The sequence below is a fragment of the Pan paniscus genome, chromosome 20 (assembly GCF_029289425.2).
Source record: "Pan paniscus chromosome 20, NHGRI_mPanPan1-v2.0_pri, whole genome shotgun sequence".
Lineage (NCBI taxonomy): Eukaryota > Metazoa > Chordata > Mammalia > Primates > Hominidae > Pan > Pan paniscus.
Window position 1 is genome coordinate 63,435,545 of NC_073269.2, and position 16,159 is coordinate 63,451,703.

Below are 16,159 nucleotides of genomic sequence, written 5' to 3' on the forward strand. Positions count from 1 at the left end.
ATAGGTCCTAAATATTCTCATGTGTTTTAGAAGCCTGAAGTCAGTGAGAAAAACCCACAGAGAGCAATGTTTTTACTAATTTCCTCCTGTAAGTCTAGCCACCTCTGATGTTCTGGAAGATTGTTTCTTTTCTATCCTGTTGCTGGGGTGAACCTTCTGCTAGAGAGGAAGGGTTGGTAGTGGAGTTGAGAGTCAAGTTACTAAGGTTCTTTAGTAACATCTCACAGTAGAGGATATGAGAGGCCCCTGAATTGTCTTAGGAATTTTCTTCAGTGAGCATTTGCGAAGACTCGGATGAAGGTTAGGTTAAACTTTTGTCATGAGTCCATTGGCAGGCTAGTCACAAGTGCCTCCTGGATCTTTGGGTCCTGGCGGAAAACGATGCCAGACTCTCAAATTGCCACAAGGTAGCCTGGAAAGAACGCCACAGTCCAGAAGGAGCCTCGAAAGTGGTTTCGTGAGGTGGAATTTACTCCTGGTGAAGATGCTGTGAACGCTGTTTAAACTACAACAGAGGATTTACAATATTGACGCCCGTAGTTAAGAAAGCAGTGGCAGGGTTTGAGAGGATTGGCTCCAATTTTGAAAGTTCTATTATGGGTAAAATGCTATCAAACAACATCTCATGTTCCAGAGAAATCTTTCGTGGAAGGAAGCGTCAGTTAATGTGGTAAATTTCATTGTTGGTTTAAGAAATTGTTACAACCACTTCAATATTTAGCAACCACCACCCTTATCAGCCAGCAGCCAATGACATCGAGGCAAGACTCCTCACCAGCAAAAAAGATTACGACTCCCTGAAGGCTAAGATCATTATTAGTATTTTTAGCAATAAAGTATTTTTATATAATTTCTTTTTAAAAAATAATGGAGCTTCAAATAAGGGCATCAAGTATTTTTTCTTTTAATAGATGGGGTTTTGCCATGTTGTCCAGGCTGAGCTCAAGCAATCCACCTGCCTCGGCCTCCCAAAGTGCTGGGATTACAGGCGTGAGTCACCGCACCCAGCCAGCATCAAGTGTTTTAAAATTAAAGTATGTGCCTTGTTTCCTAGACATAACACCATTTTACACTTTATTAGACTACAGTGTAGTGTAGTGTAAATGTAACTTCTTTTTTTTTTTTTTTTTTTTGAGAGGGAGTCTCGCTCGGCCGCCCAGGCTGGAGTGCAGTGGCGCGATCTTGGCTCACTGCAAGCTCCGCCTCCCAGGTTCACGCCATTCTCCTGCCTCAGCCTCCCGAGTAGCTGGGACTACAGGCACCTGCTACCATGCCCAGCTAATTTTTTGTTTTTTTTTTTTTTTAGCAGAGACGGGGTTTCTCCACGTTAGCCAGGATGGTCTCGATCTCCTGACCTTGCGATCTGCCCGCCTCCGCCTCCCAAAGTGCTGGTATTACAGGCATGAGCCACCGCACCCGGCCATAACTTCTTTTTTTAAATAGAGACAGGATCTCCCTATATTGCCCAGGTTGACCTCACAACTCCTGGTCTCAAGTGATCCTCCCCCTTCCATGTCCTAAAGTACTGGGATTATAGGCATGAGCCACCACACCCAGCCAATGTAACTTTATATTCACAAGGAAACAAAACCATTTTTGTGACTCACTTTATAGCAATATTTGCTTTATTGTGGTGGTCTGCAACCCAATCCACAATGTCTTTGAGGTATGGCTGTACTTTCTAAGTGTTTCCTGAGTCAGCCTACTTTTTCTCCATTTTTTGGTCATTATTCTATCCATTTTTTTTTGTTTTGTTTTGCTGTTGTTTGGAAACAAGAACTTGCTGTGTCGCCCAGGCTGGAGTGCAGTAGCACGATCATAGCTCACTGCAGCCTCACCATCCCTGTGTTCAAACCATTCTCCTGCCTCAGGCTCCTGAGTTGCTGAGACTACAGATGCACACTACCACACCTGGCTCATTTTTTAAAAATTGTTTGTAGAGATGGGGTCTCATCATGTTGCCCAGGCTGATCTGGAACTCCTGGCCTCAAGCAATCCTTCTGCCTCAGCCTTCTGAGTAGCCCTGATCAATCCATTGTTGAAGAATACATGGATGTTACTTTGCAGTCTGTCATCCTGAATTTGTGTTCACTTGACATTGCCTAATTATTAGTTTCAGCTTACCCACTTTTTGTCACTAACACGCAGAAGAGACTGTGGCCTTCTTACTGTATCATATCAGGAAGCATCTCACATTGGTTTGTGCCATTACTGGTGCAGTGACTTTCAGCCACTTGGTTAAGGTGGAGTTGGCCATATTTCTCTGCTGTAAAATTACTGATTTTCCTTTTGTAATTAATAAGTGTGTGTGAGTAGATTCTTTGAGATGAAGTATATATCTTGTTCTTCCTTGAACTTAAAGGTTTTTTTTTAAGTGAAAGCAAATTTGTTAAGAAAGTAAAGGAATAAAAGAATGGCTACTCCATAGGCAGAGCAGTGTCACTTTAAGGTTACGATGTCAAGTGATTTTTGTACAAATCAATAATTACTGTGATGATTGAAAAAAGATTATTACCAAGTTTATTTTCATTGTCTCAAGGTCTTCTGAACTCTGGATCTAGGCTGTGTCAACAGGGTAGTGTGGTACCCCCTGTACCCGTCTGTGCCTCCTGCAGTCCTTTTCATTTATTTTGCTTTTTTATAATAGAGGCAGAGTCTTGCTATATGTTGTCCAGGCTGGTTTCAAACTCCTGAGCTCAAGCAATCTTCCTGCCTTGGCCTCCCAAAGTAGTGGGATTACAAGTGTGAGCCACCACATCTGGCCAAGTCCTTTACCATCTTCAGAAGGCTTAGCTTGCAGTTTCAGCAGAAGGATAGACTCCCAGGAAGACCGTGAGACAGATTTGGGGCCCAGTTGATATTATCAAGTACACTGAATTTGACTGTGTTCACCACGTTCTGGCTTCAGAGAAATGGGAGTCACTAGTGAAGTTGGTGCCATTTTGTGTATCTTCTGCACCTAAGGAGTAAAAAAGATAGAGGAGAGAATGTAAGAGGTCAGTTTATATTCACAAACATGGACGTCAGCCTTTTCCCACCTTTTCTTTTTTTTTTTTTTTAGTCGGAGTCTCACTTTGTCGCCCAGGCTGGAGTGCAGTGGCGGGATCTCGGCTCGCTTCCAGCTCCGCCTCCCGGGTTCACGCCATTCTCCTGCCTCAGCCTCCCGAGTAGCTGGGACTACAGACGCCCGCCACTGCGCCCAGCTAATTTTTTGTATTTTTAGTAGAGACGGGGTTTCACCGTGTTAGCCAGGATGGTCTCGATCTCCTGACCTCGTGATCCGCCCACCTCGGCCTCCCAAAGTGCTGGGATTACGGGCGTGAGCCTCCATGCCCAGCCCCCACCTTTTCAATCCAATATGGAACCTACTACCTCCTGGGAAAGCCATGCCCCCGCTGCCCCTGGCAGACCACACCTGAGGATTCATTCCTCCTCTCACTCAATCACACTTTCAACAGAAGTGTATTGAGCGTTTCCTTTGTACCAGGCACTGGGGATACAACAGTGAATTTGTATCCATGGGGTTGCTGGAATCCAGTTGGAAAGTGGGCAGTGGATTCTTCAGAAGGTCCATAGGCCTGGGAAGAGTCTTTGGGGACTGTGAGCAACCCCATGGTACCGTGGAGCACTTGAGTGGGGATATCCTCCACCTCCCAGGAGGAGCTGTCGGCTCCACCATGACGAAGCACTGGACATCCAAGGGCTCCGCTTGTGAACCACATTGGAAACAACAGGCTAGTTACCTTGCAGTCCCTCAGGAATCTTGCCCTGCTCTTCTTGTTCTAAGGACGCCACAGGTTCCCTTTTTCTCTGGAGAAGTAATCTAGATCTTCGATTTTGGAACCAAATCTAAGTGGTAAGACAAAGAAACTTAATTTAAACAAAGAATGTTGTGTAAAACTCATGATTGCTTTCTTCTCTTTTTTCTTCTCTGTTTTTTGAGACAGCGGTCTCTCTCAGAGTAGCTAGTGCCGCAGCTGTGCATCATCACCTTAGGCTAACTTTTAAACTTTTTGTAGAGACGAGGTTTCACCACGTGGCCCAGGCTGATCTTGAACTTCTGGGCACAACCAATCCTCCCAAGTAGCTGGGACTAGAGGCACACTTGACTGTGCCCAACCCAAGATATATATATATATACTTTTTTTTTTAATACGGAGTCTCACTCGGTCACCCAGGCTGGAGTGCAGTGGCACAATCTTGGCTCACTGCAACCTCCACCTCCCAGGTTCAAGCAATTCTCCTGCCCCGGCTGCCAAGCAGCTGGGATTATAGGCGCCCACCACCATACCCGGCTAATTTTTGTATTTTTAGTAGAAATGGAATTTCATCATATTGGCCAGGCTGGTCTTGAACTCTCGACCTCAGGTGATCCGCCCGCCTCAGCCTCCCAAAGTGCTGGCATTACAGGCGTGAGCCACCGTGCCCAGCCCAACATTATTAACATTTTATGACATTTGTGAGAGTCTATAAGGCCTAAAGAAAACACCCAAAATTCTGAAACTCACACCCAGTCCCTTTGTGATAGGTTTTAGATCCTGAAAGTTCACAGGTCCACCTCATTACAATACTGGTGTTTCTCTAAAGTGACATGCTACATTGCAGCTCTTCCTTCTGCCTGAAATTTTTTTTTCTATCTCTTTTTCTTCCCCTCAGAAATGCCCATTTTACTTCCAAGTCCCAGAATAGAGAATGTCTAGGAAAACATTCTTCATCCCACAAGACAAACTTAATTTCTGTTCCTTCTTTGTGCCCATAGATTGTACATTAGGCATGTAAAACTTATGCATATATACTCACATAATTTGAAATAGCAGTTCATATATACTTATATGCACACACTCACAAAAACCCCTCACCTTCCAGCAGCTACTATATTTTTGAGACAAAATCTCACTCTATCGCCCAGGCTGGAGGGCAGTGGTGCGATCACAGTTCACTGCAGCCTCAACCTCCTGGGCTCAAGTGATCCTCCTGCCTCAGCCTCTCGCGTAACTGGGACCACAGCCATGTGCCAGCACACCCAGCTAACTTTGAATTTTTTTCATAGAGTTGTGGTCTCCCTGTTCCTCCTGCCTCAGCCTCTAAAACTGCTGGGATTCCAGACATGAGCTGCCGTACCTGGCCACAACTCTTTTTATTTTGAGACAGAGTTTCGCCCTTGTTGCCCAGGCTGAATTGCAGTGGCGTGATCTCGGCTCACTGCAACCTCCGCCTCCCGGGTTCAAGCAATTCTCCTGCCTCAGCCTCTGGAGTAGCTGGGATTACAAGCATGCACCACCATGCCCAGCTAAATTTTTGTATTTTTAGTAGAGACGGGGTTTCTCCATGTTGGTCAGGCTGGTCTCGAACTCCCGACCTCAGGTGATCCACCCGCCTTGGCCTCCCAAAGTGCTGGGATTACAGGTGTGAGCCACTGTGCCCAGCCACAACTCTTAATAGTGTGAAAATGGCAGTTAAGTTTCAACATTGGTTTTGGAGGAGACAAATATTCAAACCATAGCAATCACTACCTAGTACAGTACCTAGCACATAGTAGATGCTCCGAATAATGCAAAATGAAAGAAGGAGAGAATGAAAAATGAACACGAGATGAGGAAAGTAAAAGGAAAGAACCATCAGAACTACTAATGTGCATTCATGTCCTGCTTACAGGAGGGAGCACTGGTTTAAACGCACACACACCCTACACAGCAGTCTGACAATTTTATTCCATTTCAAGATGTGTCAGGAATGAATCCTCGGACAGACTGGTACATTTCTCTGAGCTAAATGTTAAATGTCTAAAGTGGACCTCATAATTTTTTTTTTCAAGACGGAGTCTTGCTCTTCACCCAGGCTGGAGTGCAGTGGTGCAATCTCTACTCACTGCAACCTCCACCTCCCAGATTCAAGTGATTCTCCTCCCTCAGCCTGCCAAGTAGCTGGGACAACAGGCGTGAGCCACAGTGCCCGGTTCATTTTTGTATTTTTGTAGAGATGGGGTTTCACCATGTTGGCCAGGCTGGTCTTCAACTCCTGACCTCAGGTGATCTGCCCACCTCAGCCTCCCAAAGTGCTGGCATTACAGACGTGAGCCACCGCACCCAGCCTGGACCTCATAACTCTAACCTCAGGGCATAATTAGAAGATCTGAAGGATACAGTAGACATAAAGACTTCAGTCAAATAGGCCGGGCACGGTGGCTCAGCCCTGTAATCCCAGCACTTTGGGAAGCCAAGGAGGGTGGATCACCTGAGGCCAGGAGTTCAAGATCAGCCTGGGCAACATGGCGAAACCCTGTCTCTACTAAAAATACAAAAAATATTAGCCAGGCATGGTGGCACACACCTGTAATCCTAGCTACTCAGGCAGCCGAAGCACAAAAACCGCTTGAACCTAGGAGGTCGAGGTGGCAGTGAGGCAAGATTTCGCCGCTGCACTCCAGCTTGGGTAATAGAGTGAGACCCCATCTCAGAAAAAAAAAAAAAAGGCTTTAGCCAAATGCCTGGCTTATATGCAATGTTAACTAATATTCACTCACTCAACAACTTCTCATTGGGTGTCACATGCCACGCACTGTTCAGGGCCCAAGGAATACAACATTGCTCAAGACAGACAGAAAATACCAGAAGGGGATGTGAGATTGAGTCCTGTGGGCACCTGGGGGTAGAAGCCAGCAGACAGGGAACAGCTGTGAAAGACCCTGAAATGTGCCCAGCATGATGAGGAACTGCCTGAGGCCCATGTGGCTTCCCTTCCTGTATACCTAGATCCCTAGGAGATGGGACAACCACCTTCTTATCACTCACCTGGACTCTTGACTCTGGAACACCGATTTCTTTAGCAAGTTCTTCTCTGGAATCAATCCCAGGATATGGGTTTTTCATAAATGCCTTGATGAGAGTGTGTAACTGAGAGGCGCTGTAGGTGGTACGACACCGTCTGGCTTCTCTACCTAGGGAAGGCATGGAAAGATGGAGGGGGGCGGTCAAGGAATATTGCAAGGGTCCGTTCACATATTCAAACACAGAACCCAAACTTGTCACTCTCCCTCCAATTTCGATCCCACTGACTCCTCCTGAGAGGATCTTGTCCCAGGTTCCCTCCAGGTGGAAGGTTCTAGAGGAGACACAGGATGATATGTCTGGGCTTCTGGACTCCAGTAGAAAGAAAGTAGGCAAGAGGCCGGGCGCGGTGGCTCACGCCTGTAATGCCAGCACTTTGAGAGACTGAGAGGGGGCAGATCACAAGGTCAGGAGTTCAAGACCAGCCTAACCAATATGGTGAAACCTCGTCTCTACTAAAAGTACAAAAATTAGCTGGGCATAGTGGCGCGCACCTGTAAATCCCAGCTACTTGGGAGGCTGAGGCGGAAGAATTGCTTGAACCTGGGAGGCAGAGGTTGTAGTGAGCCAAGATCAAGCCGCTGCACTCCAGCCTGGGTGACAGAGTGAGACTCCATCTCAATAAATAAATAAGAAAGCCTGGGAAGAGGGCAGGGGAGAACTTCTAGGGTACGATGAACCCTTTGCCACCATAAGACCCTGAACAGAAGGTCATCAGGGAGGAGACATTCTTTTTTCAAAGTCGCAGTTGGCTCCGCCGTAGAGAAGCTCTGCTGGGGAACAGAACTAAGAGGGTTATTTACTTGGAAACTCCACACCAGGTTGATCTTGCCCCTGGCTCTGGCTTGATTCTAAAGTCTCAGCTTCTGGTCTTTTCTGGAATCCGTGCCTAGCTCTTCGATTCTGAAACCAAATCTAAGTGACGAAAAGAAAAGGAGAGAATTACGTGTTAATGTCATTTAAGCTACATCACTGCCTGTTCCCAAAGTGAGCAATTCTTATTGGGCCTAGGCCCAGGATTATTACCTACTTCTGTCACATTCTACCAAGTCCTTTTTTCTCTTTTTTGAGATGGAGTCTCACTTTGTGGCCCAGGCTGGAGTGCAGTGGCGTGATCTCGGCTCACTGCAACCTCCACCTCCTGAGTTCAAGTATTCTCCTGCCTCAGACTCCCAAGGAGCTGGGATTATAGGTGTGTGCCATCATGCCTGGCTAGTTTTTATATTTTCAGTAGAGATGGGGTTTCTCCATGTTGGTCAGGCTGGTCTAGAACTCCTGACCTCAGGTGATCCACCCACCTCAGCTTCCCAAAGTGCTGGGATTATAAGCATGACCTACCACGCCCAGCCCATCTACCAACTCTTTGGTCAAGACTTGGCATTCACACCCAGGGCAACATTGTGTGACAACGTAATCTCTACTAAAAACAAAAAAGTAAAAAAAAAAAAAAAAAAAAATTAGCCGGCCAGGTGCAGTGGCTCATGCCTGTAATCCCAGCACCTTGGGAGGCCGAAGCGGCAGATCACGAGGTCAGGAGTTCAAGACCAGCCTGGCCAACATAGTGAACCTCAGTCTTTACTAAAAATACAAAAAAAATTAGCTGGTCTTGGCGGCAGGTGCCTGTAGTCCCAGCTACTTGGGAGGCTGAGGCAGAAGAATCACTTGAACTTGGGAGGCGGGGGTTTCAGTGAGCCAAGATCACACCACTGCACTCCAGCTTGGACGACACAGAGACACTCTGTCTCAAAATTAAAAAAAATTAGCTGTGGTGGCACACGCCTATAGTCCCAGCTATCTGGGAAGCTGAGGGAGGGTTGCTTGAGACCGGGATTTCAAGGCTTCAGTGAGCCTTGATTGTGCCCCTGCACTCCAGCCTGGGTGAGACAGTGAGACCCTGACTCAAAAAGATGAAAACAAAAATAAAAATAAAAGATTGGGCATTCAGCATCTTCACAATCTGCTGCCAACATGATTTGCTCTAATTATTAATATTTAATTGGTAAATAGCTGCTACAATTATTACATGTTTAAAAGCCAGCTCAAGTATCTCCTTCTCTGAAGGTACGCCTACACGCGTTCTCTCACCTCCTGTGAGCTCGCTCATCCTCAGTATCCACATCTGTGAAGTGAGGCTAAGACCAACACCTTCATGGGTTCATTGAGGGTCAGTTGAGATACTCCCCACCAAGCCCTCAGCACATGGGTACATAGTATGGGCTCCATTAATGGTTCTCTCTCCTGCCTTTCTACTTCCAGTCCTGGAAATATTGAACTTTAACTTACCTGGATTCTGGACTCTTCTGTATTGATTTCTAAAGCAAGTTTTTGTTTGGTAGCATAACCTGGGTAAGGCTTTTGATTGAAGGTATTGATGAGGATTTTCAACTGTTCTTCTGTGAATTTTGTGCGACAGCGCCTATGATTTGTTTTTACCATCTCTGTAGGAAGATTACAAAAGAAGAAGCATGTAATAGGTTAATTTATATACTCAAACTTCAGGTTCAAGCTAGTCTCTCACTTCCTCTTCCCAAATCCACTGGAATCCACTCCAGGAGAACTACCCTCATACAAGTATGGAGCTCTTGAACACACAATGGCGATTTTTCAACTTCTTTAGCTCATCTGAATGCCATACTAAGAAGTCAGGGATCCTCTGTTTTGAAAAACCATTAAAAACCATTGTGAGCCGGGCCTGGTGGTTCACGCCTGTAATCCCAGCACTTTAGGAGGTCAAGGTGGTCAGATCATGAGGTCAGGAGTTCGAGACCAGCCTGGCCAATATGATGAAACTCCATCTGTACTAAAAATACAAAAAATTAGCCAGTCGTGGTGGCGTGTGCCTGTAATCCCAGCTACTCAGGAGGTGGAGGCAGCAGAATCGCTTGAACCTGGGAGGCGGAGGTTGCAGTGAGCCGAGATCGTGCCATTGCACTCCAGCCTGGGTAACAGAGTGAGACTCTATCTCAAAAAAAAAAAAAAAAAACTGGGCACGGTGGCTCACACCTGTAATCCCAGCACTTTGGGAGGCCAAGGCGGGCGGATCACAAGGTCAGGAGATCAAGACCATCCTGGCTAACATGATGAAACCCCGTCTCTACTAAAAATACAAAAAATTAGCCGGGCGCAGTGGCGGGCGCCTGTAGTCCCAGCTACTCCGGAGGCTGAGGCAGGAGAATGGCATGAACCCGGGAGGCGGAGCTTGCAGTGAGCCGAGATTGCGCCACTGCACTCCAGCCTGGGTGACAGAGCGAGACTCCGTCTCAAAAAAAAACAAAATGAAGTAAAATAAAAAATAAATAAAAATAAGAATATGTATGTCATGAAAATGCCAATAATTTTTTTAAAAAAACAATGTGTTCTGTTCATATGGATTAGAAACAATCTAAGTCAATAATGCATGCGATATGTCATTGTAGTGATGAAACCATAGAAACGAAGAGTTTCTGATACAAGGACCATTTCAACCCCTTTCAGTTTTTCAGGTCAAAATTCCTTGGTATTTTATTTTTATTGGCATATATTTTATTTTTATTATTTTTATTTTTTCAGGCAGGATCTCACTCTGTTGCCCAGGATGGAGCGCAGTGGCGCAATCATGGCACACTGCAGCTTTCACCTCCACAGGCTCAGGTGATCCTCCTACCTCAGCCTCCTGAGTAGCTGGGACTACAGGTGCACACCCCCACACCCAGCTAATTTTTCTACTTTTTGATAGAGTTTCGCCACGTTGTGCAGGCTGGTCTCAAACTCCTGGGCTCAAGCGATTCCCCAGCCTTGGCCTCCCAAAGTGCTGAGATTACAGATATGAGCCACCACCCCTGGCCGGAGCATTTTTTTTTACTTTGACCTCCATTGCTCAATAGCAATAACAGGCAAACAGTATCCGTTTCCAAGGTATTTTTAAAAACACCACAGGAAGGACAAAATTAACTGGGAAAAGAATTTCATACTTTCAGTAGAATTTTCCAATAGGAAAAAAAATACCACATCACATAATTTTCTGGATAGGACATCTCCTTGAAATAACCAAATCTGGAAAGCATTTTGGAAGATACCATTTCGTAACAGAATTAGACTTAGTGAATTGAGATAAGAAGAAACTTTACTAGAGATGCTAGAAGTTCAGTTAAAAGACCAACAGCTTTTTTGTTTGATCTTTGAATGCTTGCCCTTGTCTTCAGTTTCACACACCTGGTCCATTGTTTTGTTTTTTGTTTTTTGTTTTTTGAGATGGAGTTTCACTCTTGTTGCCCAGGCTGGAGTGCAATGGTGCAGTCTCGGCTCACTGCAACCTCCACCTCCCAGATTCAAGTGATTCTCCTGCCTCAGCCTCCGAAGTAGCTGGGGTTACAGGCACGTGCTGCCACGCCTGGCTAATTTTTTGTATTTTTAGTAGAGACAGGGTTTCACCACGTTGGCCAGACTGGTCTCGAACTCCTGACCTCGTGATCCACCCCCCCCTTGGCCTACCACAGTGCTGGGATTACGGGTGTGAGCCACTGCACCTGGCCCGTGGCCCACTGTATTTCACTGAAGGGGGAAGTTTCAACTTTTACAAGCTCAATGAATTGGCTCATACAATCCACCTTTGACATTACCCATCATTCCTCTTGAACCTTGACCTCATCATACGCGACATTCCATACCTTGACCTCATCTCCTTGACCTCATCATACGCGACATTCCACTTGGCTTTATATGTTGCAATGTGTACTCCTGCCATGATATCTAACTTCCATCTGACCCCCAACCCGGCCAACTTCTTCCTTCTCCAGAGTTTTCACTTGCTCCCCCGTCTACCCACAAGGCTCTTCACACGATGATGGATGAGATCACCTTGCTCATGTCTCAGCTTGCACACCATCTTCTCAGAGTCCCTCCCTGACCCTCCGGTCTAAGGCGGTCCACACCCCATGCTATGACCTCTCACTTTACCACCATGCTTAGCTAAGTTTTTGATGTTTTGTAGAGATGGCCTTTCCCTAGGTTGCCCAGGCTGTATGAGACTCCTGGCCTCCCCATACAATCCTCCCACCTCAGCCACCCCAAGTGCTGGAATTACAGGAAAGAGTCACATCCTCCCTCTTTTTTTTTTCTTTGAGACAGAGTCTCACTCTGTTCCCCAGGCTAGAGTTCAGTGGCACAATATCGGCTCACTGCAGCCTCAGCCTCCTGGGTTCAAGTGATTCCCCTGCCTCAGACTCCTGAGTAGCTGGGATTACAGGCACCTGCCACCATGCCTGGCTAATTTTTGTATTTTTAGTGGAGACGTGGTTTTGCCACGTAGGCCAGGCTGGTCTGGATGATCCACCCACCTCAGCCTCCCAAAGTGCTGGGATTACAGGTGTGAGCCACCATGCCTGGCCAATTTCTTAAACTTTTTTAAAGGGTAGTTGTCACATGGAGTCTGAAAACATATCAATGAACTTTTCTTACTGCGTTATGTTAAAATACATTTTTGTCTTACATTTTTTTCAAGTTTCCAACACATTATCTTACATTTTGAATGGCTCTTTTACCTATCGATGATTTTGTAGCCTCTTGCATTGATCATTTAAAATAACAGTTTAGACTGGGCGTAGGTGGCTCACACCTGTAATCCCATCACCTTGAGAGGCCAGGACAGGTGGGTTCCTTGAGTCCAGGAGTTCAAGACTATCCTGGGCAACATAGTGAGACACCATCTAACTCATTCTACAAGGCCAGTATTACTCTGATACTCAAAAGCAGGCAAATAGACACATCAAAAAAGGACAATATCCCTAATGAACATTGATGCAAAAATCCTCAACAAAATACTAGCAAACTGAATTCAACAGTAAAAAGATAATTCCTCATGACCACATGGGATTTATCCCACGGATGCAAGGATGCCTCTGTACCCCATACATATATACACTTACTATGCACCCACAAAAATTCAAAATAATTGGCCGGGCACAGTGGCTCACGCCTGTAATCCCAGCACTTTGGGAGGCCGAAGCAGGCAGATCACCTGAGGTCAGGAGTTCGAGACCAGCCTGACCAACTTGGAGAAACCCCGTCTCTACTAAAAATACAAAATTAGCCAGGCATGGTGGTGCATACCTGTAATCCCAGCAACTTGGGAGGCTGAGGCGGGAGAATCGCTTGAACCTGGGAGGCAGAGGTTGCAGTGAGCCGAGATTGCACCATTGCACTCCAGCCTGGGCAACAGGAGTGAAACTCCGTCTCAAAAAAAAAATTTAAAAATAATTTTTTTAAAAAAGGCTAGATGACTGTAGGATTTTGGTGGAAACAAAAATTTTTTTAAAGATAAAAAATATTTCAAAATAATAAAAATGTGAAAGGCTAGTTTTATGCTAGCAATTCAAATAATTACATACATCCTTCTTTTCCAGACAAGCATCCTATTCCAGTATGAAGCACAGGGTTTGATGCATATGTCCCTTTGTGTTACACAGGATATTAAAAAGGTGTAATCAAGGGTTAAAGTTTAATAAAATCAATAATTGTTACTGCTTAAGGACATTCCTAAGTGAAACCACTTTTTGTTCTTGCACTGAAAGTATGAGGGTAACCACAGTAACTACCAGTACAATTTGGTTATACTGGTTTGATGCCCTCTGAGGTACCAGCAGATTTACCCATCATTGTTTTTGTATCATCAGTGCAAAAGAAAAATGTCTTAGTATAATTAGGAAAATTGTGTCAACCTTACAGTTCCTGGAAAGGGCTCTGGAGCTCCACCGACCATACTTTGAAAACAAGTGCCCTAAAATAAATCTTCTATTCTTCCGTATATTTGTAAGTAACACCACCCCTTTCAAAAGACCACTTCATAAGATTTACATAGACCTGCCCTGATACCTTGAGAAATTGATCCTCTCTGCTTTTGTAATTAACCTCAGAAAGCCACTCCTAAATCCATTTTGCTTTTCCTCAACTTCTACATTTCTGGAGTAGGAAAAAAAAAATATATATATATATAAATATATATATATATATATATATATTCATTCTTTTGACTGAATTCTAATTTCTAACACTTTACCTTCTCCACACAACAAACATTCACTTCCAGAAATGGCTAGGTAAGTCCTAGTAGAATTAACCAGAATATTTTCATCTAATTTTTCAAGTGTTAAAAAATTATTAACGCCTATTAAAAGCCAGAACCTGGCCGGGCACGGTGGCTCACGCCTGTAATCCCAGCACTTTGGGAGGCCAAGGCGGGCAGATCACGATGTCAGGAGATCGAGACCATCCTGGCTAACACAGTGAAACCCCGCCTCTACTAAAAATGCAAAAAATTAGCCAGGCGTGGTGGCGGGCGTCTGTAGTCCCAGCTACTCGGGAGGCTGAGGCAGGAGAATGGCATGAACCCGGGAGGCAGAGCTTGCAGTGAGCCGAGATCCCGCCACTGCACTCCAGCCTGGGTGACAGAGTGAGACTCCTCTCAAAAAAAAAAAAAAAAAAAAAAGCCAGACCCTATTCTAGGCACCATAAACAAAACAGTTAAGATATCTTTGATCTTTAAGGAGCTGAAAGATATCAAGCAAACAAGCAAAAGATGTAGTGTATCAGATGATGAGTATTTCCATGGCAAAGAAGACTCAAGTGGCAAGAGTAGAGAGTGCAGGGGTGAGGTCACAGTTTTAAGTGCAATAGTGAGGGATGGGCTCACTGAGAAAGTATAACATGAACAAAGGCTTGAGGCACATTAGAGAGTGAGTAATGCTGACGTTTGAGAGACATTGCAGGAGGTGGGGAGAGGCCCTGGGCTGGGACACTGCCTGTCCTATTTGACATAAGGCAAGGAGGCCAGAACATCTGAAAAAAAAGAATAAAAGGGAAGCAGACGAGGTCACAGACCATACCGGGTGCCACGTTATCTAGGGCACGATAGGGCCAGGTGCCTTTTTGTTGAAGGTTTTGAGCAGATAAGTGACATAATTTAATTTATGTATGTATGTATGTATGTATTTTTGAGATGGAGTCTCGCTCTCTGGCCCAGGCTGAGGTACATGGCATGATCACGGCTCACTGCAACATTCACCTCCTGGGTTCAAGCAATTCTCCTGCCTCAGCCTCCCGAGTAGCTGGGACTACAGGCGCCCACCACCACGCCTGGTTAATTTTTGTATTTTTAGTAGAGACAGGGTTTCACCATGTTAGCCAGGCTGGTCTTGAACTCCTGACCTCGTGATCTGCCCACCTCGGCCTCCCAAAGTGCTGGGATTACAGGCGTGAGCCACGGCGCCCGGCCGCCATAATTTAATTAACAGTTTAACAACATCACATGAGGTACAGCGTTGAGAATAGGTTGGTGGAAGCAGGGAGATCAGTTAGGAGAAGACTGCAATAATCTCATGCAATGGACCAATAATCTAATGAGATGGACCAAGAAATGGTCAGATTCCTTAAATATTTGAATGTTAAAGCCATCAGAATGTCCAGCCTGACTATGTTATGAGGGAAAAAATGGAGTCAGGGGTGTTTTCTAGATATGAGGCATGACCTGGCACCTCCTGAGCTGGAGAAAACAGTGCGAGGAATAGTTTAGATATGAACATAGGGAATTCAGTTTTTGGAACACATTGAGTCTGAGATGCCTGTTAGAGACAAGTAGGCAATTAGATGAAGTCCAAAGTTCAGGAGAAGAGTTCAAACATTCTGTAGAGAGAAATCAGGAAAGTGCTTTCCAGATCTGGAATCCTTGATTCCAAGGATATTTTGAGCTCTGAACTTTGTGACGTGTCCCATAGTTGCTCTGTTTTAGCATCTGTCTCCCTCTCCTTTTTTTCTTTTCCACTCCTTCCTCCCCTCTTCCTTCCTGAAGCTCAAATATGTCTTATTTAGTTCTTGAATATCTGTACCTTTCTGAAATTCCCAATGCTCAAATGCACTGAAAACAGCCTATTTTCATAATATCACATCAGAGAAACCGGTTTTCCCTTATCCAGATACAGTTAAAGTTTAAAAATGGAACTCTCACAACTTCTGACAAGACCACTAGGTTTTTAGCCCTACTTTTTCCCCAAACCAACAAAAGCTCAGTCAAGCACAAGGGAACTTACTGTGTGAATAGGTGTCTTCGGCCATGCTGGAAGAGAGTCCTGAAGGCTGAGCCACTGTCTGGGAGACAAGTCACTCTGCACAGAGACTGGGTTTTATATGCGCAGCCAGGTGGTCCCGCCCACTTTTTTAAACCATTTACATAAATCTCTAGTTCCACCCTTAGTAATTGTATCACTCCTTAATCTAAAAAGGACTAGATAGGACCCCTTTCCATCAATTGATATTTAATAATTTACACCAGTGTATAAATTATTACCAACCCCTACACCTAA

General features: G+C 45.1%; 1 protein-coding gene across 1 annotated transcript; it reads right to left on the reverse strand.

Moving 5' to 3' along the window:
• Nucleotides 1–2,438: 2,438 nt before the first annotated feature.
• DUXA (double homeobox A) lies at nucleotides 2,439–15,953 on the reverse strand. The gene is made up of 6 exons (XM_003809884.7): nucleotides 15,887–15,953; nucleotides 9,111–9,265; nucleotides 7,631–7,742; nucleotides 6,792–6,937; nucleotides 3,744–3,849; nucleotides 2,439–2,959 (listed from the first exon to the last, which is right to left on the reverse strand). Exons 1-6 carry the CDS (start codon nucleotides 15,909–15,911, stop codon nucleotides 2,889–2,891), a joined length of 615 nt encoding a protein of 204 aa, XP_003809932.2. The 5' UTR covers nucleotides 15,912–15,953; the 3' UTR covers nucleotides 2,439–2,888.
• Between the last annotated feature and the right edge of the window lie 206 nt (nucleotides 15,954–16,159).

Excerpts from the sequence above, each read along its gene's own strand:
- DUXA (XM_003809884.7), bottom strand. The coding sequence starts at position 15,911 with ATGGCCGAAGACACCTATTCACACA. Across the intron at positions 3,850-6,791 it reads TTCCAGAGTCAAGAGTCCAG|ATTTGGTTCCAAAATCGAAG; the intron begins GTGAGTGATAAG and ends CTTACCACTTAG. Across the intron at positions 2,960-3,743 it reads GATTCCTGAGGGACTGCAAG|GTGCAGAAGATACACAAAAT; the intron begins GTAACTAGCCTG and ends TTTACTCCTTAG.